The sequence below is a fragment of the Cyprinodon tularosa genome, unplaced genomic scaffold (genome assembly GCF_016077235.1).
Source record: "Cyprinodon tularosa strain WSP-4 unplaced genomic scaffold, ASM1607723v1 ctg999, whole genome shotgun sequence".
NCBI lineage: Eukaryota > Metazoa > Chordata > Actinopteri > Cyprinodontiformes > Cyprinodontidae > Cyprinodon > Cyprinodon tularosa.
Window position 1 is genome coordinate 148,478 of NW_024039783.1, and position 25,185 is coordinate 173,662.

Genomic DNA, 25,185 nt, shown 5'->3' on the forward strand with positions numbered 1-25,185 from the left:
TACTGTTAAATAGATGATTTGTTTATTAAAAGACACAACATTCTGTTATGGCTCATGTGATATCAGCTTCAGGAGCTTACAGTACGGAGCCCGACCCGGCCAGCGTGACACCCAGGTGTCAAACAAACCTTCCTCTTCAATCTTCAGCTTCTAAGTCTACATTCAAAAAATCATTAATTGCTTTAAAACAAACTATGTACACACAATCCACGATGGAGGACGAGCACAGATGGACGGACTACACAGGCAAACGCTACAGAGGAGTGAGGGGAGCTGGGTGCAGAGGGAGTGTTTCTTTCTTTTGGTTTTGATTTTTTGGACATGCAGGTAAGCAGATCTTTTCTTTCTCAACAATTTCCACAACTCTTTAAATCCCTGTTATGATTTCAGAGCATCAATCTGAGCTTGGAGAGTTTTTCAATCTTCTGCATTGGAGCCTGATGAAGTTCTGGGCCCTAAGATTGTTCAGCCAAATCCATAAATATAACAGATATAGATGAAATGACGGAGTATAGAGACGAGCAGGGAGGAGTGGTGGATTAGATAGGTAGCATAGTGATGATATTAATAATAATAATTAATTTGGGAATATCATAGATATTTGAAGTATCTATGGGCACGAGGCGGGGAGGGGGTTGTGGCTGTGTGCCCAGAGGTTTGTGAAGCCATCAGGGATCAGTGTCTACTTGAACTGCTTAAGGGGGGGAGGCACCTTGATGTCCTGACCTCTCTCCAGTCTCTTCTCACACTCAATAAGGTAGTTGACACCATCCACCACAGTTTGCACCAGCTGGACCTAAGAGAGAATCAAACCACATTTACTTCCTGATATTTAAAGGTTTTCTTTAGTGCATCCAGAAGTGTTAAAGTATTCATGTTTATTACTAAAGCACAATTCCTACCATTTAAAAACCCTTCTGTAGAAGTTAGAGGATCAACTTCAGCTTTTTACTCCAAAGAAAGTGTAAAAGTACCATTTTTAAAACTACTTAAAGAATAAAAGTAATACAGGAAAAAATGTTAAGGACAGAAACTTTACTGCACTACCCTAATAAAGGAAAATTTTCTACAATTATTGATGTCTTAGTTTTATAACTAATGGTAACAGTGTCAAATTTAGCTTTACATCATCTTGAAAAACTATTTATTTTGGTATGTGGTGAAAAACAAGTTGGGGCAGCACCGAGTCCAAACACAAAGAAATTATTTTCTGGATAAAACTAATTTTTTTGATTGATTTATTTTATTTACACACCAACAGGCCGTAACGAAAATGACACTAAAGTCGTAGGGAAGCAGCTGTTCCAAACGTTACATTTCTGAATTCTCTCGAGTGGCGCACGACGTTACACGAGTGAATAAAGTGAATGTGATTGGTCGATTATCAAGGGGGCGGGATTGTTGGGTCGGAAGGTTCACAAGCACATTTGTTTGTGGCCGGTTTGTCAGAAGCATTGTTGCTAACCAGTTAGCAACTTAGTGCTAGTAGGTTCCCAATGGGAAAGGAAATGATTCTCATTTCTTATTTCAACCGTTGCATATATTAGCTCCAACATATGAATCAAGATGCTATGAAAGAAAACATTTGATTGACAGATGACCGTTGATATATGATTGGCCGAATTTAGGTGTTCAGGCTGACGTATAACTAACTGGCCTGCAGAAGATAACGAAAAAAAAACACAGATTTTAAGAGAAGATTTTTTTTTTTAAATAGAAATTTTCAAACTTTTGGGACAATATGGTCTGATAAAAAGTACATTTATACACATTTAAGCTAGAATGATTTGACCTTTAAATATGATTTCCCTACGACTTTAAATTAAACAAAACTAAACAGTATTTTTTTAAATGTAAGGAGTAGATAGCAGAGATAACAGCAAAAAAATCTAAAGAGTAGAAGTTAATATTGCCTAAAAAAGATTTACACCACTAAGTATAGATAAACAAAAATTCTACTTAAGGTAACAAAGTATTTGTACTTTGTTACTTGACACTTCTGAACAGATCCAAATGGTTAAAGCACCTCCCATAAAAGATCAATAAAAACCAGTCTGTTTGATTAAACAAGAAAGAAAGTTGTTAAAAATGTTACGACCATTTGTTCTACTTTCAACATTTCCATTAAATATTTCACATCCATACATTACGCCATCCATCCTATTGAGTCCTTTTGTAAACCTGCCCAGTATTTTCTGTTGTAAACTTCCCCGTCTCTGATAAGATTTTTTTTCCAAACTGGAACAATAATGGAATTTTTAAAACCTAAGCCATGACAGAGATTCTGAAGTTTTCAGTGATGAGTGAATCAATAAACATGCATCTCCTCTGCTCTGGGCCTGGAATTCATTATTTACAGATTATCCTGCATTCTTAAAGGCATTTTTTCATCTGATAAGCCAAACTAGGACTTATTGAGAAATCCTGTTCTATTTCTCTGACCTTTCCCCCACTCTCATTCAGATTAGCAACACCTGATCTAGAACTCCTTTTGTGACTAAAATTTGAAAAAAAAAAAAAAAAAAATGTCAGAATTTGATTAAAAAAAAATCAGGCACTCTAACATTTGTAACCTCCTAAAAGATGCATAAATAACATAATTAAACTGGATCTTGACCATCCAAGCATTGCTTTGATCACTTTACATTAACTGATAGAACCTCCAGTGACATGTGGATACTCTTCACTGTGGATAAAAGATAGGAAGGCTGCCTTCCCGTCCCAGGTGTCCTACCTCAGACTGTCCCAGGCGGTCCAGGTTGGAGATGTCAAACACTCCGCCAACAGCAGCAGTGTCCACGCCGCCGGTCCCTCGTTTCTGCAGACGCAGGTTGTCTAGGATCTTACTGAAGCGTGGATCCTGTAAGGCAGAGAGGAGGAGTCCCACTGAACGCTGTGAGTCTCTGATTAACGACCCGTGTTTTGTAAAACCAGAGAAAATGGAGCTTTTTAAAAACATGTCGGTATGAGCTGTTGGATTGAATAGAAAAGAAAAGGTTACTGAACATTTGTTAGATTTTCTCACTACAAAAACGACCCGCCTGCAGCGATCTAATGACCTGGGCTAAGAGACGGGGCTGGTCTGAGGCAGGGCAAACCAACGCCCCGTTCACACTACCCTCTGAAAACCAATCCGTGCTGAGCGCTGTTCCTAATGACCGTTTACACACCACGCTAGCACGGTTCCTCACCTCCTAGTGGCTATCTACGGTACTACTGCTCTCTAGAGGGAAACAACCAAACAAACATGGCGGTGCCCCTAATATTCAGGAAGTTTGTGGAAAGTCAGGCGAAGAAGACCGCCTTTGATGAATTTACTTGGCAGAGTCGGCTTTTGGGAAGTGGATACAACAAACGATCATCTAATCAGGGCTTACAGACGCAGGAAACAACGACAGACGTTGATGTTCATCACACTGCTAAGCAGAATCATCACTGGAAACGGTGCGGCACGGTAGGGAAGCTTGTATTGTTATGAATGTCTAAAATTTCCTGATTACGGAGGCTGACTGTAAGGAGATGATGCGGTCTGCTGATGCTCTGTTTGTTATCTGAAAACAGAACCACAACTGAACCTCGCCAAGCCCTACTGATGAGCTACTACCATGTTACCGGGGTTCAGTTGTGACTGGCAAGGTCCGGTTCAGTTGTCTGGCAATTTACACTCAACAATTATCTCGGTTACCGTGCTCGGACCAATCTCAGCACAGTTTCAAAAGGGTAGAGTAAAAGGGGCTAAAGAGACTGCTTAGGGCCCCAGGGCAAACAGAGGGCCCCGGAGAACGTTGCGTTGTATAGGTTTTTTGCATTTACGATTATCCATATAAGAATATAGAAAGAAAAACGCATAAATTCATGATTGAATTTTGTGTTTTTTCAATCAAAATATGTTTAATCTTAAACATGAAGAATGATTTAGATTTATTTTCTTGGGGCCTGATGGACACACAGTCAAAAAAAATAAATCTTTGAAGAAAGAAAATAATTGATATTTTATCGTTTGTTTGATTAAGTTATGTCTGTTTTAGTTTTTTTTTTTCATTTCATTCATTCATTCTTGTACTACAGGTTACAGTATAAACCACAAGAACTTCTACGGGAAATAAACAGCATGCTAATTGATTTCATTGCTTTTAGTGACATCAGATGAATATGAACTGTCTGAATCATCTGATTGTTGAACTGTTGAACACAGCAATTTATATTACTGTCAGAAATAAGAGGCCCCCATAATCCCACCCTGCCTCGGGCCCCTTGGAGGCCTGGGCCGCACAGCAGACAAATAACCCAGTTTGCAGCTGTAATCTGACAGAAATCAGGTAAGTTCTAGAGGTGTTAATAGTGTAATTTAGTGGTTATAAAAAGTTTAATCCATCCTCTGGGCTGCACAGTAAAATAACTGTTTAATAATTTTCCAGAGAAACAAGGACTAAAACTCCTGCAGATGTTGGTCTTTGGTCCGGCTCTGCTGCAGCTGCTGTGTTACCTTGCTGAGCAGCGGCAGCTTGACGTGGACTCCGGCTCTGAGTCCAGTTCCCAGGTTGGAGGGACAGGTCAGGATGTAGCCGAGCCTCTCGTTCCACATGAACTCCCAGCCTCTCTCCTGGATCAGACGCTCCACCTGATGGGGAGATGCTCACAGTTAGAGCTGTGCAGCTCTTCAGTTTTCCTACAAAACTTTCAAGTGAGAAATCTAAAAGAATGTAACGCTGTGAAAGTGGGAGTTGGAAATCAAACCATAAACATGTGCCTGTTTTCAGTTGTGCACCAGAGCAGCAGCATGTGCTGCAGCGCTTGTCGTTTGCTCTCTGACTAGCAGGGAACGGGAAAGTTTGAATAAATTATTTATGTTCACATGACCAAGTTTGGACGCTGTTTTGTGTATGTCTGTCAGCAGGCTTTATCTGTGACGGATGACCTGTGGAAGCCATTTCCTGCTTTTAAACAAGACTAATGCTCCTTTATTGAGTTTATAAAGGTGTCTAGGAGCAGAAACGCTCCACAATAACAACACCCAGCATCTGGATTAGATCATGCAGAACAGAGTCTGTGCTGGCTGACTTTAACATATTAAAAGACAGAGATATATTTAGAAAACATTAACTAGAACTTCTGTTTATCCTCTGTTTACTCACCAGTTTTTTCCCTGAATAATCTAGAAGGATCCATTCTCAGCTGTCTTACCTCCTTGAGACCTTTGCAGAACCTCTCAAAGACCCTTTTCATGTTGCCTCCCTTCTCCATGGAGATGACTCTGGTGTGATCCTCCTCATTGACCCAGATCAAAAATGTCTTCTCATTGTTGTGCCTGCAGAGAGGGAGTTTGCTCTGCTTGATCAACAGCTCAGATGAATGGGACTAAAGCCCCATCTGTCCCTCACAGTTGCATGAACATACAATCTACATGCGGACTATTCCCTTTGGCCTTTCAATGTTAATTTAAACTGTTTAACCTTTTTAAAAGCTCTTATAGACTGATTCAAAAATAAAGGAACATGTAAACAACACAATATAACTTGAATTAAATCAAACTTCTGTGAAATCAAACTGTCCACTTAAGAGGCAACACAGATCGACAATCAATTTCAGTCGCTGTGGAAATGGAAAAAGCAACAAGAGGAAATTATTGGTAATTAGCAAGACATACTCAATAAAGGAGTGGTTCTGCTGGTGGGAACCACAGACCACTTCTCAGTACCTATGCTTTCAGACTGATGTTTTGGTCATTATGACAGGCTGTAGGAGGGCAACAACTCAGCAACAGAAGAGAGCGCTGCCAGACCCTTTCAAAATGACGTCCAGCAGGCCATAAATGTGCATGTGTCTGCACAAACAGTTAGAAGCCGACTCCATGAGGATGGTATGAGGGCCCAACGTCCTCAGATGGGGGTTGTTCTCATAGCCCAGCTCTGTGCAGGATGCTGGGCTTTTGCCAGAGAACACCAGGATTAGCAAATTCTCCACTGGTGCCCTGTGCTCTTCACAGATGAAAGCCGGTTCACACTGAGCACATGTGACAGACATGACAGAGTCTGGAGACACCGTTTAGAGCGATCTGCTGCCTGCAACATCCTTCAGCATGACCGGGTTGGCAGTGTGTCAGCAATGGTGTGGGATGACAAGAAAGAGGAGGTAGCATGACTGCCATTAGTTACTGAGATCAGATCCTCAGACCCCTTGTGAGACCAAATGCTGGTGCAGTTGGCCCTGGGTTCCTCCTAATGCAGGACAATGCTAGACCTCATGGGGCTGGAGTGTGTCAGCAGCACCTGCAGTGTAAAGGTATTGAAGCTATGGACTGGTTCCCAGACAAAGATTGAGCTACCTACTTACAATGATGAGAAGCATACCTGAAGGAGCAGAGTTAGCATCATAATCTGACAGCATAGTACCAGCTGTGAAGTATGGTGGAGGTAATATGATGCTAAACACAGTTAACACGGGTTGTAGATGAGAAAAGCTGGCTAACATTACGCTTCTGTTGTCTCACATACAAAGACTAGGTGTATTTCCTAATTGAACCTAATATATGTTAAAACTGAAGAATGTCTGGTCTAATTAAAAAAAGACTGATGTAGGAAATCTGATCTGAACTAGACTGCTTATTCGACTGGCCTCTATTCATGTATGTAGATCAATGCAGTGAAGGGCTGAGTGGGATTCTATTGGCTGTGGGGTCAGAAATCATAAATCTTCCTGGAAAAACTCAAACCTACCGTATTTTCACGACCATAAGGCGCACCGGACTAAAAGGCGCACTCTCAGTTATGTGTGCCATTTCTGTATTTAACACACACATAAGGCGCACCGGACTATAGGGCGCGTTTTTTATATACAGGTACATGTCCTCTCAGGTGGATTTTCTCACTTAAAAACATATTAAAACTACTTTATTCCCACTGATCACAGCAAATAAAGCTGCAAGGTGTATTTATTACAAAGTATTATTAAAACCTGGGAACCTGCCGTGAGAGACACATCGCTGATGACACAGGGCTGTGATTACTCCTCTGATACAGTTTATTGACGCATAAATTAACTTAAAAAATAGGCAGGATAATAATCTGGATGAACTGACTGCAATGATTAAATTTTCAGGTGGACTTTCTCACTTAAAAAGATTTAAATTATTTAGATGAAAAAACACCTGCTGAGGTGAGTCCGGATGCGCCGCGGACCAGAGCCTGCTGTTGAATTAAGTTTTTTAGGTAGAAAAATAGAGCGGGAGCAAAACTGAGTATGATTGTGTTTTATTCATGTATTTATTACAAAGTATTAATCAAACCCATCAAAGTCCTCATCCTCTGTTTCTGAATTAAACAGCTGCGCTAAATCCGACATGCCAGTTCCCCCTTCTTCTTCGTTTATTGACGCATAAATTAACTTAAAACATAGGCAGGATAATAATCTGGATGAACTGACTGCAATGATTAAATTTTCCGGTGGGCTTTCTCACTTAAAAAGATTTAGATTATTTAGATGAAAAAACACCTGCTGATGTGAGCCCGGATGCGCTGCGGCCCAGAGCCTGCTGTTGAATTAAGTTTTTTAGGTAGAAAAATAGAGCGGGAGCAAAACTGAGTATGATTGTGCTTTATTCAAGTATTTATTACAGAGTATTAATCAAACCCATCAAAGTCCTCATCCTCTGTTTCGGAATTAAACAGCTGCACTAAATCCGACATGCCGGTTTCCCCTTCTTCTTCGCTGTCAGAGTCACTTTCCGTGCCGGGCGGCTCCTTGGAAATGATGCCGGCTTTTGCAAAAGCTTGAACAACAGAGCCAGCAGACACGTTAGTCCAAGCATCTACAATCCATCCGCAAACGGTGGCGTAACTTGCCCGCCGCTGCCTTCCACTTTTCCTGAAACTGTGGTCTCCGTCGGTCATCCATCGCTCCCACGCCGCTCGCAGCCTTACTTTGAACGGGCGGTTCACACCGATGTCGAGCGGTTGAAGCTCCTTTGTCAGACCTCCCGGAATAACAGCAAGCACAGCGTTCATTTCTTTGACCTTTTTTTTCACATCGGCTGTGAGATGGGCACGCATGGAATCACAAATTAACAGAGATGGAGATGCGTGGAAAAAACCACCTGGTCTCCTTACATACACCTCCCTCAGCCAAGCTTTCATCATCCCCTCGTCCATCCAGCCTTTTTCATTCGCCTTAAACCCATCAAAGTCATCATCCTCTGTTATCCTCAGCATTCCTCTGAATAAAACAGCTGCGCTAAATCAGACATGCCAATTTCCCCTTCTGCGCTGTCAGAGTCACTTTCCGTGCAGCGCGGCTCCTCAGAAATGATGCCGGCTTTTGCGAAAGCTTGAACAACAGAGCCAGCAGACACAGTCCATCTACAATCCATCCGCAAACGGTGGCGTAACTTGCACGGCGCTGCCTTCCATTTATCATGAAACTGTGGTCTCAGTCTGTCATCCATCGCTCCCACGCCGCTCGCAGCCTTACTTTGAACGGGCGCGTCACACCGATGTCGAGCGGTGGAAGCTCCTTTGTCAGACCCCCGGGATAACGGCGAGCACAGCGTTCATTTGATTCATCTTTTTTTCACATCGGCTGTGAAATGGGCACGCAGCGATGGTGATGCGTGGAAAAAAGCACCTGGTCTCCTCACATACACCTGCCTTTCATCATCTCCTCATTCATCCAGCCTTTTCATTTGCGTTAATATCATCAGAGCGCTGTGTCTCGCTGTCAGCTCCCAGATCAGCTTCTCTGATTGGTTGATGCGGCGCGTCCAGCAACAAAACTTCAATTTTTCCATCTGAGCTGCAGCAGCGCGTTGGCGGTGCGTCAGATGCTTAAACGCTCCCGACGTGCTGCACCAAAATGCGCTGCAGGACCTTTTACTGCACCTATATGCGCGTCAACCATTGACTTTGCATGTAAACTCGCTGCTTCTGCTGCACCTGCTGGGTCCGGTTCACACCGATGTCGAGCGGTTGAACAGCGAGCACAGCGTTAATTTGTTTCCCCATGTTTTTCACATCAGCTGTGAGATGGGCACGCATGGAGTTACATATTAACAGCGATGGTGAGGGGTGGAAAAAAAACACCTGGTCTCCTTACATTCAGCCACTCTTTCATCATCTCCTCAATGAGGTGGTCTCAAAAGTCGCAGTTACAACACACATAGGGCGCACCGCACCATAGGGCGCACCGCACATTTTGAGGGAAAAAAAAGACGTTTAAGTGCGCCTTATAGTCGTGAAAATACGGTAATTGGGTGAGATGAACAAGTCTCTTAATGAGGAGTAAAACAGACTTAGCCTTTATTATTCATATGCTAACTCTATAAATTAAACATCCAATTTATAAAATCAAACATCCATTAATAATTTATATAACTGAGGCTGTAAACTTCAAATTCTATGAATGGCTTTTCTTTTTAACTGAGACATTTTTGAAATCCATTTCTCTTTTTTATGCCAAATTATATAATGCTGATTAATGAGAAGCTTAACTGACAACAGAAACCCCATGGCAGCGAGGAAACGATTCAGCTGTTTTAAATTTTACATATTTTAAGCAAAAAAATGCTATCAAAGGAAAGATTGAAATAAAAATGATAACAGTTTGATAAGAGCTTGAATTTTCTAAACAAACTGTTGAAATGAGGTCACTTTAGAGTAAAACCTGGCAAACAGCATGAAAAACATTCATCCTTTTGCTCTAATCACAGATGCCAACTCAGAGTCTTATTGCTCCACAGCCTGTGTTAGTATTTACTGAAAACAATTATGTTTCATATCAAGTCTTTATTTTCATGAATAAAATCTGGACATCATCTAAGCATTACTTTAGAGTAACAAAACCTTTCCCCCCTCACACTACTTTTGTTTGATAATAATTGAGGGTGGAGCCTCGATCTAACAAAGAACAAGAGAAAGGACAAAATAAGAGACAGGGAGGAAATCACAGGATAAAGGGTGTAAGGAAAAGCAGGCGGAGAAAAAAATAGCTTCCAGTTCCCCTGAAAGAGGAGCTGAGGAGGCAACGGCTGAATTATTAAAAAGAGGAACGTCTGATAAGCCTTGGTGGGGATATAAACAGGGAGGCAGGTGTTTGATTACAGCTGGCTGACACATTAAACTGATTCCAGTAAAAACGCTGACATTTGATACTTCTAGCATTATCAATGAAGGCATTTTCACTACAACCTGGTAAAAAAAATACAAATCAATTCAGTCAAAATACAAATTTGTGGAAAATGAATTCTTTAAGCATGAATGGATAGAAAAAGTCCTGTTATATAATAAACAATACCACAATATGCTTAAAGGGCAACACCGTTTTTTTTTACATTTTTTCCTTGATTTTACGTTATTGCATCATGTTCTACTCACCCATATTAGTTTAGTGTCATTTGGAGCCGTTCTGAAGATATTCCATTAGGTCATATCCAAGTAACGTCTTCCTATGGGCAACGACTTGAAGGCACAAACTAAACTGTTCATAATTGATTCTTTATGGTATGCCAGCATTCAGAACATGTAGGCCAATCACTGTCCCCCAGACATCCGCCGTTATATATTTTTTATATTTATATGTTTTAAAAACAAAGTGGTGTGTGTATGATATCATCCGCGCACCAGACTGGAGTAGTGACAGGCAGCCCGGGCCACAGGCGGCTACGCTCTACCCCTTTTATTCATTCTAGCTAATCTGAATCATTCAATTCCATTTGGAGAGCGAGATCATCTGTGGTAGCAGCACTAGACATCTTCCAGGCATGTGAGGAAAACTAGCAGCAGTTCAGCGGACAGGATGAATCAATGGTAGCCGGCGCACGCGGATGACGTCATACACAGTCCGCTTTGTTTTAAAATATATAAATCTAAAAAATATAACGGCGGATGTCTGGGGGACAGTGATTCACCTACATGCTATGAATGCTGGCGTACCATAAAGAATAAATGATGAACAGTTTAGTTTGTGCCTTCAAGTCGTTGCCCATAGGAAGACGTTACTTGAATATAACCTAACGGAATATCTTCAGAACGGCTCCAAATGACACAAAACTCATATGGGTGAGTAGAACATGATGTAATAACGTAAAATCAAGGACCCAATGTAAAAAAAAAAAAAACGCTGTTCCCTTTTAATGCAACATTTTTATTTGAACTTACCAAATCCCACGGGCATCGGGCCAATCACGGGCCATGCCAGCACAGGTCAGGAGGGGCGACACCGGTTTGTCAAACAGGAAGTGATCCTAAAAGGTATAAATCAAAGATTTGTTCATACACAACGTAGAACTCAAAACTGTTTATCCTTCAGGAAAAATACGTTGATCTAACAATTTAGGCCATGATAAAAGACTGTAACATATGTTCCAGCACAAACCACTATTTATAATTAAGCCTAATTATTTCTTCTTTGTCTGTGTTGTATTTTGATTGATTTATAAAGTTAAAATTACCTTAAAACTTTGCATCTTATGAAAAATAAACTTTAGAGCTTAAAAACCTGAAGAAAGTTTTAAACTTGAAATAAATCCCATTAAGATTAAGTGAGAGGGATGGAAGGTCCATTAGCTAACCTCCTCCAGCTTCACTAATAAGCTTACAGCTAAATCTTCACTTCATGAAGTCACATTTTAGATCACTAATTCTTGTCATGACTGGACAGAGTTTTGCCAGCAGCAGCAGAAGGTTGTTTTCAGGCTATAAACATGATTTCGTTTTAGGACATTTCATTACAGCTCTGGGAATATATCAGTATCTTATTGAACCACAATAATTTAGCAGAAAATCTAAATTGTTATTTTCTAAAAGTTTTCCTCTGCACTAATCAGCCTTTAACTGTTTGGCTCCAGGTAGGTCAGCCATAATACTCTATGAATCAGTTCATTAAATGGTCAATTCAGAAAAGGTCATCATTTGCATTAGCTGGTCTGTTTTCTTTCCTCATGTCTTCCTCGTCCCAATAAAGAGTCTGGGTCCGTTTCTCTCGTGTACTTGTGTGTTCTCGTGTGATCAGTCCTGTTCCAATTGACAAGACCATGAACGGACAAAGTCCCTGGATGTTGTTCTCGCCCCTCCCTCTTTACCCAGCATGCATCAGAGCAGACTTGTCCGTTCTCCAGACTGACAGCTGTCCCAGCATGCACTGCGGCAGCAGCAGCTTCCAGTCTAGCCTCACTGAGCTCAGAGTATTAAGTTAAAAGTTCACTGTTTTGTTGCTGTTGTTCTATAAAAGTACGTTTTAAGATCATCTGTGGCAAGAATATTATACTTTAAGCTTCACTATAAGGCTCTGATGGCGATTTTTTTGTTTTATTTGGCTAAAGAAATTTGTTTAATTTGTGTTTATCTGACTGTGTTAATCATTATTCCCCCACTAAATGAAAAAAGTTATACTTTTTTATTATTATCTAGAGACTATTACAGACATCCCAAGTCTCCCGGAAGTTACTGGAGTCTCCCTGATATAGATAGTTGTTCACGGATGCCCGCGAGTCGGATAAATTATCCCGGATTTTAGACTTTATGAGGTAGGTTTTTTTTTTTGCGAGTGAGGGCGTGCAGGCAGTACCATTATTCGTGCACCAGTGCGGATTAGAACTACTGTTATTACGCAGACAACAAGAGAAAGAGGGTGTGGGGAGGAGGCTGCTTGTGAAACCTGTGCATATCTGTCCAAAGCGATGCTCTGTTCAACAAGCGTTCCAGGCGATTGGTTTACTCTCTGACAGTCACCTAGTGACCACTCAAAGCGGTCTATCCTGTGAAATAGGTTGAACTCTCGAGTGAAAAACGAAAATATAAGACTCATTTTACAGCAGAATATACTTAAGTATATCCATGTCTAGTGAAGGTGAAGAATGATGAAGTGTGTATGTTTTGGGCGTCGGTTGTCTTCGGTGGGGTGGGGGGGGTTCGACGAGAAATTATGTTTTGGAACTAGGGATGTCTGCTGTTAATAACAGGAGGCGAAACGTAGCTCCAGACCAGCTTTGAATGTGGTGACGTCACAAGAACGCTTTCTGTTCCAGTTGACCCAGATTTTCTGTGCCAGCTCCCGTTCCCCCTGAATGCACACTTTCTTTTTTACTCACCAAAGACAACGTACACGAGTCCGTACTAGTTCTTGTGAATTTAAAAACAACCCGCATGAAAAGAAGCTTCATTCAAGCCCTGCCCCCCTTATCACATCCTTAGCATAGCAAGCGTAGCATAAGATCCTCATGATGACGAGAAGTGAGCCAGAAAAATTGGAAGACAAGCATGGAACTGGTTTCAAAGCTGAAAACAACAATTGCATTGTGGGTACACTTTGGATTGAACCCCAATGACAATATGATCATTTCAAACTGAAAAACTCAAACGGAAAGGAAAAGAAAATCAGAAGAATTTTATCTATATAATTATTTTAAGGAAACACTGGCGCTAAATTTTACTTTAATATCCATAAGAAGGTGTATGAGAACAGCTATGTTTCCCCCCCAGGCCTGAAACTGGTGGTTGAGTGGAGATGGATGAAGCTGGTTCAGTCCATAGACTGCTGGTTGGAGAGATGATCTGGTTGAACTGCATTGGTCAGATCCAGGTGACTGTGTGAGTTGATACTAGTGCTTCACTCGGGACCCATAGGATTGGATCCCGCTTGGATAAACACAGGTTTGCATGAGCCTGTCGATGATGACCAAGCATGAAGCGACAGTGGAGAGGAAAAACTCCCCTTTGGGAAGAAACCTCTGGCAGAACCAGGCGCAACATGGCGGTCTCATGACAGACCGGTTGAGATGTGATGGGTAATGCAGTAAGAGTCCGGGAGGAATTATAGTCTGATAGGGACAAGGTTGAAGAAGCTAGATGGAGCTTAGCTACGATGGTGGAGAAGGGGATGGAGGGGGGTTGAATCGGGGTCATCTGAGTCAATATTAGACACAGCGCAGCCACTTCTTGCACTTAGCTGGGCAGCAGGCTGGATAGTGGATTTGAAGACCTTTTAAAATGAACTCTGGATGTTGATTGGGCTTCCTGGAGGTTCAAAGTTGACTGGTTTGCGTCAGAGGCAGGTGAGCCTCTGATGATTAGGGCAGGTAATTTAGTTTCTTCAGTTTAACTTCTGCCTAGACTTCATTTATCGCAATCATTTCTGGAACAACTTACATTTCTGCAAAGTTTGCTATGTTAATAGGCCGAGCGTTACATTGTTCTTACTACTAGCATGGATCTGTGCCCTACTGGCAACTCTCTCTTCCCTTCTGTCTGGCAATAAACCCAATTTAATCGTATATATTACCCCTAAAGGCCCGGAGTACGGAAGCCCAGAGCCATCGTGTCCCTCAGATACTTTTTCACAGTGGTTTTCTAGAGAAAACAAGTTAACTTTCTCATTATCTAAAGATAATGAAAGCCGTTTACTCATGATAACAAGATTGCTGTGTGTTAAACTGATTACATCCTTCAATACCACAACAGCGGGAGAGGATTTATAAGTCATGGCAGCCTGTGTGTCATTCTGTAAATGATCCTGTGCTTCATTTTTAGGGAACAAAATGACCTTGTTGGTTTGATGATTTAGTTCCACTTCTGATTCATAAGCAAAACCGCCACGGTGTTTCACCTGTAATAGCTATAAGATGCATTAACCCGCAAAATGATTCCAGATTAAAGATTTTGATAAAAAAAAAAAAACAACAGTCAGATTTGTTTCTACTGTATTCCATGCAATCCAATCATCCACCACCACCTGACAATGGTGATTATTTGCGCACAGGCAGCACCACGACTGCACAACTATGGGCCCTGCGGGCACGGATAGACTGGGAATCCAGGTCTATTTGCCAGCCTCATTCATTGCTCAGACAGGTGAATTATCTCATTATCTCGAGAAATCAATACCTGTTTTCTCATGGTCCCGAGAAAAATTTTTTTTATGGTTTAACCGTGCTAGCAAGATAGTTATGTCATTATCTCGAGAAGACAATGGAGAAATAAAAGTCGAGTACAAACGCTCTTGGCTTCTGAGCCACAGGGAATTAAAGGGGACTTTTATAAAATTGCGATCATCAAATTCATTTTCCAGATCCACCTTATCATAACTTACTCTACCTGAATCTGATGAGTTAATCCACAGGATGAAAAAGTTAGGAGACCCTTTAGGCTTATGGACATTTTATACAGATTTTAAAAACATTAAAAGTATCATATAATATACAGGTGCTGGTCATAAAATTAGAATATCATGAAAAAGTAGATTGATTTCAGTAATTCCATTTAAAAAGTGAAACTTGTATATTATATTCATACATTACATACAAACTCATATATTTCAGATGTTTATTTTGTTTAATTTGATGATTACAAATGACAACAAATGAAAATCTCAAATTCATCATATCAGAAAATTAGAATATTACTGAAGACCAATAAAAACAAAGGATTTATAGAAATGTTGGCCAACTGAAAAGTATGAACATGAAAAGTATGAGCATGTACAGCACTCAGTATTTAGTTGGGCCTCCTTTGGCCTGTATTACTGCAGCAATGCGGCGTGGCATGGAGTCGATCAGTCTGTGGCACTGCTCAGGTGTTATGATAGCCCAGGTTGCTCTAATAGTGGCTTTTAGCTCTTCTGAATTGTTGGGTCTGGTGTATTGCATCTTCTTCTTCACAATACCCCATAGATTTTCTATGGGGTTAAGGTCAGGAGAGTTTGCTGGCCAATTAAGAACAGGGATACCATGGTCCTTCAACCAGGTACTGGTAGCTTTGGCACTGTGTGCAGGTGCCAAGTCCTGTTGGAAAATGAAATCTGCATCTCCAAAAAGTTGGTCAGCTGCAGGAAGCATGAAGTGCTCTAAAACTTCCTGGTATGTGGCTGCGTTGACCCTGGACCTCAGAAAACACAATGGACCAACACCAGCAGATGACATGGCACCCCAAACCATCACTGACTGTGGAAACTTTACACTGGACTTCAAGCAACGTGGATGAAGTGCCTCTCTTCTTTTCCTCCAGACTCTGGGACCTTGATTTCCAAAGGAAATGCAAAATTTACTTTCATCAGAGAACATGACTTTGGACCACTCACCAGCAGTCCAGTCCTGTTTTTCTTTAGCCCAGGCAAGACGCTTCTGACACTGTCTGTGGTTCAAGAGTGGCTTGACACAAGGAATGCGACAGCAGAAACCCATGTCTTTCATACGTCTGTGTGTGGTGGTTCTTGAAGCACTCACTCCAGCTGCAGTCCACTCTTTGTGAATCTCCCCCACATTTTTGAATGGGTTTTGTTTCACAATCCTCTCCAGGGTGCGGTTATCTCTCTTGCTTTTACACTTTTTTCGACCACATCTTTTCCTTCCCTTCGCCTCTCTATTAATGTGCTTGGACACTGAGCTCTGTGAACAGCCAGCCTCTTTAGCGATGACCTTTTGTGTCTTGCCCTCCTTGTGCAAGGTGTCGATGGTCGTCTTTTGGACAACTGTCAAGTCAGCAGTCTTCCCCATGATTGTGTAGCCTATAGAACTAGACTGAAAGACCATTTAAAGGCTTTTGCAGGTGGTTTGAGTTAAATAGCTGATTAGAGTGTGGCACCAGGGGCCATCAATTTTGAACCTTTTCACAATATTCTAATTTTCTGATATGATGAATTTGAGATTTTCATTTGTTGTCATTTGTAATCATCAAAATTAAACAAAATAAACATCTGAAATATATGAGTTTGTATGTAATGTATGAATATAATATACAAGTTTCACTTTTTAAATGGAATTACTGAAATCAATCTACTTTTTCATGATATTCTAATTTTATGACCAGCACCTGTAAACAAATAATCAAAACTGAGGAAATTTTAATATATTCTGTTTAATGTTATAATAAATTTGAGGAATAAATGAGGACAATCGAAATGTAAACTTTCATGAGGCGAACATACCAACAATGCTAATCTGCATTTAGAATAAAAGTTGTAAAAAATGATTTTCTATGATAGTCTATGAAAACACAGCTACCCTTTTTGCTGATTTAAAACATCTCATCCAAGCATCGCTTACATCAATGAGCTGCTGTTGCTCCTTATCGGTCATTTGAGTAAGACTGTAGTATCTTCCAGCCAGGTCTCCCTTCAGCCCGGCCAGAGCGTCCACCACCACCCGCTCCACCTCTCGGCGTTCTGCGCGGGTGCAGGCAGGGGGCAGACTCAGGCCCCTGATGCTGCGGCCTGTCCTCACCCTGGACGACAACACGTAGCGCTCATCGAACACGCCTGAATGGATCTGAAACAAGCAAAAGCATCAACGTCAAGCAGTATTCCTGCAAATATTTCTAAGCAAACGTCTGTAGACAGTGATGATGGTTAAGCCCATGTTTGTCTTACAGAACAGATCTTAAATCTCTGTAAGGTTTTATCTGAATAAAAACGTTTATATATTGGCCTCTAAGGAGAAAGCTGGCCTTTCTTTCGAAAACAGCATAGATGTTCAAACTATTTCTGGGACCGTGCTCTTAGGACAGAAAAAGGTTAAGATATTCAACCATGACCTAAACCCTGATCATGGTCCATCAGTAAAAAACATTTCAAGAGTCAGGCATGGAGGTGATGATTTGGGCTTGTTCTGTACCTATGGTATCTTTCAGTCAGTGAGATGTCCTCCATGGTCAAATATTTTTCCCATCAGACCAGCATCTCCCATGTAATAAACTGCAGTTTTTGTGTTTTCTTCTGAACTTGAAGACTTTGCCTCATCGTTGAAGCTTTCAGATTATAGACCTCGGTTTGTTTTTATCTTTATCTTCATATCTCAGCCCATTTTTTGGACTGTGGGATACATTTACCACCTTGTCTCTGTGGGCTTTGATTCTTATTGTCACCCTTTTGTTGTGTACTTTCAGCATTCTTGTTTTATGTTTGATTAGTTTTCTATTTCTCTAAATGTTTCTATTCCATTTTATCAAATTCCTCCTCTCTTTCAGTGTATTTATTCCACTAAGGTTCACTTCTTTGTTGCAACTATACTGTTGTAATCAACATGTTTCCCTCGTACAGTTCCAAACGAAGGCGACTGATCTTCAAAATGTGTTTCTTTTTTTATGTTTTTTCCATTAACACTGACATTAAAATTCTTTTCATTTGTATGAACTCTTCCTCTTACAGCACCTGCCTGCATTTTAGTCTTATTACCGCAACAAACTGACAGCAAGAGCGGCTTAGGTGAAACCAAGTAATCTAGTGTGATAATAATCTGGACCCTGACATAATGAGACCGTCATTCTCCTTTTAACAACCTGGTAACAAACAGTGGAATAAAATAAAGATATTTTTTTGTCTGATCAGTTCATAGTTCAGACAAAGAGTTGCAGCTTGAACAATCACCTTTACGTTCTGTGGCGCCAAAACATATTTTTCAATTACAATATATCCAGGCCTGCTGTTTCTGCATTCATTGGCTGCTGTTTGACGGCATCCATCATGGTTGGTTTCAAGAAATTAAATAAGAGTTAGAGACATTTTCCTCAACAGCCTAAAATAAAAATCGTTCCCATCAAAAAACATAACCCAACCACAGGAGAGGAGTGACTAGTCAGGGGTAGTAAGTACCTTGCTGGCATCCAGGTCAGTGGGATGCCTCATGTTGCGGGGATCATAGCCATTGTGCCTCTCTTTGATGACAGGGTCCAACAGGTCAGCAAACACCTAAAGAGAAGCATATGAACATATACCCTTGATTAATCACAGCCATGGAAGATTTAGATCTTATATTACTCTTCACAAAAAGTTGGTTTCAAAAAGAAATATTTTGTTAGCAAAAATCAGCATAAAAAGGATCCATACATATTCATTTAAACTGTGACATTCAGAACTGCTTATCAAATCATTTGCACCTTTCCATCCCAATCAAATTTTACATGATGTACCACACAGAGGCATTTTCAACATTTCTCTTTGGGGATGAGCTTCCAGTTTTGACAGTTTAAAAGCCTCCTGACCATCACGCTAATATTTAGCAGAGAATTACTGATACAGTTTTTTGTTGATGCCGATACAGATGTTAACGCAGCTGTTCCTCTGACATCACAGCGCCAGACAGCTGTTTTTAAAACCAGTCACGGAAAGTACCTGGCCTGTTGGTGCGCTGTACTTGAAGGGTTAAAAAACAATCCACTGGACCTTGTTTTCCAAGTATGAAGATGTTCCGCTTCCCATCCAGGAAGCTTTTTCAATTCAAAATGTCTGGAGAAGCGTTTAGTTCCCTGCTTATAGACAGAGTAACCCAACAAAGCCTTGTTATGGCTTAGAAAACATGCAAATTGAACTGAATGAACAGGTCCACACCTTTGTAATGGGGAGTCATTGAGGTCGTTGTTGGCCTGCAATACTGGATACTGGCCTATGTCCCTGAAAAGGGAGTTGTTAGGGTCATTGATGGCCTGGCTGATCAGGCGAAATGTTTAGGTCCCCTGCATAGCTATGGGGTTGTGATGATAGGGGCTGGAACCTGAGTCCACCCTCTCTGATAAAGGCAGGTTTTTCTCTCTTAACATGAATGGCTTCCTTCACACCCTTCTCAAACCACCTATGTCCAAAATGAACATTCTGCTCCTCAAAAGAATGTCCTTTGTCCTTAAGTTGTAGATGGATAGCAGAGTCTTGTCTTTTCTCCAAGTTAAGGACAAAGGACATTAGTTTGAGGACCAGAATGTTCACATACTGGACAAAGAGGACAGGTGGAAAACAAAGTCCAGCGGTTTGTTTTTTTAAGCTTTTTAACTTTTTTGGAATGACCTGGAAGACTGAGAATCTTCACCGGCATAGTTAGCTGTTGCTAGCTGTAGTTAGCTGTGGGTTAACTGTAGTTAGCTGGGGCTAACTGTAGTTAGTTGTTGTTAGCTGTAGTTAGCTGTGGGTAAACTGTAGTTAGCTGCTGGGGGTTAACTGTGGTTAGCTGGGGATTAACTGTAGTTAGTTGTTGCTAGCTGTAGTAAGCTGTGGGTTAACTGTAGTTAGCTGGGGGTTAACTGTAGTTAGTTGTCGCTAGCTGTAGTTAGCTGTGGGTTAACTGTAGTTAGCTGGGGGTTAACTGTAGTTAGTTGTTGTTAGCTGTAGTTAGCTGTGGGTTAACTGTAGTTAGCTGGGGTAAACTGTGGTTAGTTGTTGTTAGCTGTAGTTAGCTGTGGGTTAACTGTAGTTAGCTGGGGGTTAACTGTAGTTAGTTGTTGTTAGCTGTAGTTAGCTGTGGGTTAACTCTAGTTAGTTGTTGTTAGCTGTAGTGAGCTGCGAGTTAACTGTAGTTAGCTGGGGGTTAACTGTAGTTAGTTGTTGTTAGCTGTAGTTAGCTGTGGGTTAACTGTAGTTAGTTGTTGTTAGCTGTAGTTAGCTGCGGGTTAACTGTAGTTAGGTGGGGGTTAACTGTAGTTAGTTGTTGTTAGCTGTAGTTAGCTGTGGGTTAACTGTAGTTAGCTGGGGGTTAACTGTAGTTAGTTGTTGTTAGCTGTAGTTAGCTGTGGGTTAACTCTAGTTAGTTGTTGTTAGCTGTAGTTAGCTGTGGGTTAACTGTAGTTAGCTGGGGGTTAACTGTAGTTAGTTGTTGTTAGCTGTAGTTAGCTGTGGGTTAACTCTAGTTAGTTGTTGTTAGCTGTAGTTAGCTGCGAGTTAACTGTAGTTAGCTGGGGGTTAACTGTAGTTAGTTGTTGTTAGCTGTAGTTAGCTGTGGGTTAACTGTAGTTAGTTGTTGTTAGCTGTAGTTAGCTGTGGGTTAACTGTAGTTAGCTGGGGGTTAACTGTAGTTAGTTGTTGTTAGCTGTAGTTAGCTGTGGGTTAACTGTAGTTAGTTGTTCTTAGCTCTAGTTAGCTGTGGGTTAACTGTAGTTAGCTGTTGTTAGCTGTAGTTATCCGCTAACCTATCAGTTACCATGACAACAGAAGCCTCTCATCCTCATATCACCACTTAGGGTTAGGGCTGCCTTGCGAAGCATTCAACCCCTTGAGCTTTTCAACCTTTTGCCTCATTTCAGGCTTCAAACATAAAGATATAAAATTCAAATTCTTTGTGAAGAATCGACAACAAGAGGGACACTATCTTGAAGTTGAACAAAATGTATTGGATATTTAAAACTTTTTCAACACATAATCAAACTGAAAACTTGGGGGTGCAAAATTATTTAGCCTCCTTGAGTTAATACTCTGTAGCGCCCCCTTCTGCTGCGATTAGAGCTGCAGGTCTCTCAGGGTTTTGTCTCTATCAGGTTTTTTACGTCGACAGACTGAAAATTTTACCCATTCTTCCTGCAAAACAGCTAGAGCTCAATGAGGTTGGATGGAGAGAGTTTTTGAACACCATGTTTTACTCCTTTCCAGATATTCTTGATAGGATTCAGGTCTGGACTTTGACTAGGCCATTCTAACACCTGGATATATTTATTTGTGAACCATTCCATTGTAGATGTTGCTTTCTGTTTTGGATCATTCTCTTGTTAAATATCCATCCCAGTCTCAGGTCCTTTGCAGACTCCAAAAGTTTTTCTTTCAGAATTGTCCTGTATTTGGCTCTTCACATAAATTTTAACCACCTTCCCTGAACTTGAAGAAAAGCAGGCCCAAACCATGATGCTGCCACCACCATGCTTGATAGTGGGGGTGGTGTGTTCAGGGTGATGCTAAGCAGAGCAGCTTCTTCCACATGTTTGCTGTGTCTCCCAGGCGGCTTGTGGAAACTTTTGAACGAAAATTCTTATGGATATCTTTAGGAAATGGCTTTCTTCCATAAAGGCCAGATTTCTCCAGTATACGACTAACTGATTCTCTCCTCAGCTCCAGAGTGACCATAGGCCCCTTGGCTGCATCTCTGATCAGTCTTCTCCTTGTTTGAGCTGAAACTTTAGAGGGATGGCCTGGTCCCTCTGTCACAGTGGTCTGATAGTCCTTCCATTCCAATATTATCTTCTTCAGAGGTCCTTGGGATGTTTAGGGCTTGGGAAATCTTTGTGTATCCAAATTCAGCTTTGAAATTCTCCTCAGCATTTTCTCTGACCTGTGTGGTGAGTTCCTTGTTCTCCATGATGCTATCACACTGAGACTATCACAGAGCAGGTGCATTTATATGGAGACTTTATACATTTCTTTCCACTTTGTGATTGTGTCCCATTTGCTGTTGATTCTTCACAAAGACTTACAATGTTGTACATTAATGTTTGAAGCCTAAATTCTGGCAAAAGGTTGTTTGTAAGTCTCTGTATATTTCAATGCTGTCAGATCAAATTTATTGTGTGCATTGATAATTGTTGGATTAAATGAAACTTAATTTATTTAAATGTTACCAGAGACTATGGAAGACACATCTATCTGTTGCTGATCTAATGGACAGTTTTCAGTGAAACATACCAGTGGAGCTAATTAACTGAACATAATCAAAGACTTTACCTCAAGGACTTATTTTATGCTTACTGATTTTTCATGTATTCTGTGTTTATTTCAGTAGTTTGTAATGATCATGGAGTTTATTACACATAATAAGAGAGTGATAGAGAATACTATGTTTAATAAAAATGCCCCATTATTTTAATTGTGGTTATTTTACAACAGTGGCCGAATCAACTTCCTTTGACTTAAAAGAGACGGATATTTTCCTGGTAGTTGATGATTAATAACTCTGCTTGAATTATAATCAAGGTTAATGACATTTACTTGGATTTTAATAGCCGGTGTAAATGTCCAGCCACCAAGGTAAGCATGTTAATAACACCTTGTGTTTGACAAATATCAGTCATAATCCTCAGACCAACAGTTATTGCTTAACGTAGATCAGAAGATAAATGTATTCAGGGTAAACCGGTAAAACTGCATAATGCAGAATATATATTTCAACATCAGTCTAACTCATATGTGCCGCTGAAACAATCATTAACACATCAAACATAACCTTAACAGAAAGCTAAAGGAGGGAGCAGCAATGCATGCGCTACAGATAATCTCAAAGCAATGCTGCTGCGTTAACGAATGAATCAGTGAAATCATACACATATTGATCGATAATGATACAAAAAAAAGAATAACGGCCAAAAATATCATCCAGTTAATGTATCGTCTCCAACTTAGCTCCGTCAATAGAGTAGTTCACTGGCTGAACCATTTCTAAATGTTTAACGTTACATCTAATCGGAAGAAATGTTAAATGAAGTTAAAATAACATTTAATCCATCTTTGCAATTTGTGTGAAAAACTTTAGACTCAACTTTAAAAATATGCACAAAACAGGAAACTAAAAGCCGACAGTCTGATAGTCTTAGTATATCTTACAGCTTTTATTGCTCAATGACGCTCAGAGAGAGTCAATTCAGACACTAATCCGTTTATCTCTTTATACATTTGCTTGAACACAGCCTGTAACTCATTGGCAGGAATAAAAACCAATAAAGGTTTTCTTAAACCTTCAGGCTTTGAATTCTTCAGACTATCACTACAAACAACACTCTGCAGCACAGTCGTTTCAAACTGCTGCAACTGGTAACTTATTAGTAAACTTGTTAGTAAAATTATTAGTAAAATATTATAAGATATTTACATAAGATTATCATAAGAATAACAATTAACTAGAACAAAGAACTAATTTCCTCAGCAGAGGTGTAAAAGAAATAAAGAAAAGTCAAAGATCAAGAGTGAGAAAGCAAAAAAAAATCAGATACCAAGAGGATAAGACAGGAGTTTGACTTGGAATACAAAATAAAGGCTTGAATTCATGAGGTTGAAGGTAAAGCCTGGGATGTTTGCATGTTGATGGATGGCGTACAGCGAAGTCTGCTGATTTCAGACACAAGAAGGACTAAATAAACCCTATTAGTAGGAAGGCTTGGGGTATACTGTTTAATTTAAGATGAACATTTGGCTTTTGGCATGATTTCTTTAAAACAATTTACTTTCCAAAAATGCTGGAGCTGTAAAAAAACTTCATTAGAGGTACAAAGGTACCTCAAAGGTACAAACATTAGACTTGAGAGGAAAGGAAAATAACACGTGTTAACGCCAAACCTGGACCGAGCATCATGACAACTTTAAATAAACTTTGATTCAACCATAACAGTATCCCTCCCACCTCTGAGGCACCGGTGGCCTTTATCTGATATTAGAGGGACAGAAAAGGAAGGAAAGGCGTGTATTTAAGATCCTGGGTCAGCATTAGAAACCAGGACAGAAAAGCCTGAGGCCACCTGTCAGCACCGCCACGCCCCACAGGGACTGCTTGTGTCCACACAACATGGACGACACTTGAACCTTGCACCTTTTCCAGTCTGATATTCCACATAATTCAATCAGTGCATTTTGTCCACAGATATTTAGATTGAATGAAATAGATGCTTTCACTAGTGCTGCAATACATCCAGTAAATTCCCCACCTGTAGTTCAAGGAGGAAGGACTTTGTTTGATAAAATCCCTGGTTAATATTATATCTGACCTCATAAGACTCCTCGTCTCCTGCCACCATGCCAACAGTCTTGATGAAGGGGTGCCCAGGGTTGTCCACACCTGTCTGGATGGCCTGGTCCAGGGTGAACCCGTTGGGTGTGGTCTTATCACACAGCTTGGCGTAGATGGCAGGTGTCAGGTTACTGGCCATGCAGTTGTTGTGTTTGCGCAGGTCAGGGTAATCCGCACTGTGCAAATAGAAAAACCAGATAAAGCAGCAGCATTGATGCTTTTAATGGTCAACAGCAGTGCAGAAACATGAGTCACTAAAAGAAGCGGAAATCTAGCCTGTTGAAAAACACAAAACTGTGAATAACTCAATGTCATTTTCTTTATTTAATAAATTAAGATATGAAGTAAAAAAAAAAAAGAGATCAACTTGATTACTGCAGCCAAAAAGTAAAATAAATGTCAAATACATGCTTTATGCATCAATAGACTAAGTTTGGGACCAGCATGATACCACTTTTTTTTTTTTTTTTTACCCAATCTGACATAAATGCCCGTCTAGCATCAAACCCCAAACTGCTTTAAAACACTAATCCAAGTGCTTTTTGTGTCTCTAACATTTCCAGGATTAAAGGACTAATGTCTCAGCATGATCTGGAAAACTAATCCATGCGTTTATTTTTAGTCAAATTGATTACTGCAACGGTGTTTTCACAGGTCTGCCTAAAAAGGGGATCAGACAGCTGCAGCTGATCCAGAACGCTGCTGCCCGTGTCCTCACTAAGACTAAGAAAGTAGAGCACATC

At 40.6% G+C, this 25,185-nt stretch overlaps 1 protein-coding gene across 1 annotated transcript; it reads right to left on the reverse strand.

Annotated features, from left to right (window-relative positions):
* LOC119777303 (creatine kinase U-type, mitochondrial) lies at positions 1 to 24,641 on the reverse strand. Its single transcript, XM_038276126.1, has 8 exons — positions 24,420 to 24,641; positions 18,571 to 18,666; positions 17,027 to 17,248; positions 11,148 to 11,233; positions 5,185 to 5,308; positions 4,487 to 4,621; positions 2,735 to 2,860; positions 1 to 796 (listed from the first exon to the last, which is right to left on the reverse strand). The coding sequence occupies exons 1-8, from the start codon at positions 24,579 to 24,581 to the stop codon at positions 683 to 685; spliced, it is 1,065 nt and encodes a 354-aa protein (XP_038132054.1). The 5' UTR covers positions 24,582 to 24,641; the 3' UTR covers positions 1 to 682.
* Between the last annotated feature and the right edge of the window lie 544 nt (positions 24,642 to 25,185).

Bases quoted from the DNA above. Each gene is read 5' to 3' on its own strand.
- LOC119777303 (XM_038276126.1), bottom strand. From the start codon at position 24,581: ATGGCCAGTAACCTGACACCTGCCATCTACGCCAAGCTGTGTGATAAG. The intron at 18,667-24,419 runs GTCAGATATAAT...GCTTCTCTTTAG, and splicing joins GAGACGAGGAGTCTTATGAG to GTGTTTGCTGACCTGTTGGA. The intron at 5,309-11,147 runs GTAAGTTCAAAT...CCCTCTCTGCAG, and splicing joins CCCGATGCCCGTGGGATTTG to GCACAACAATGAGAAGACAT.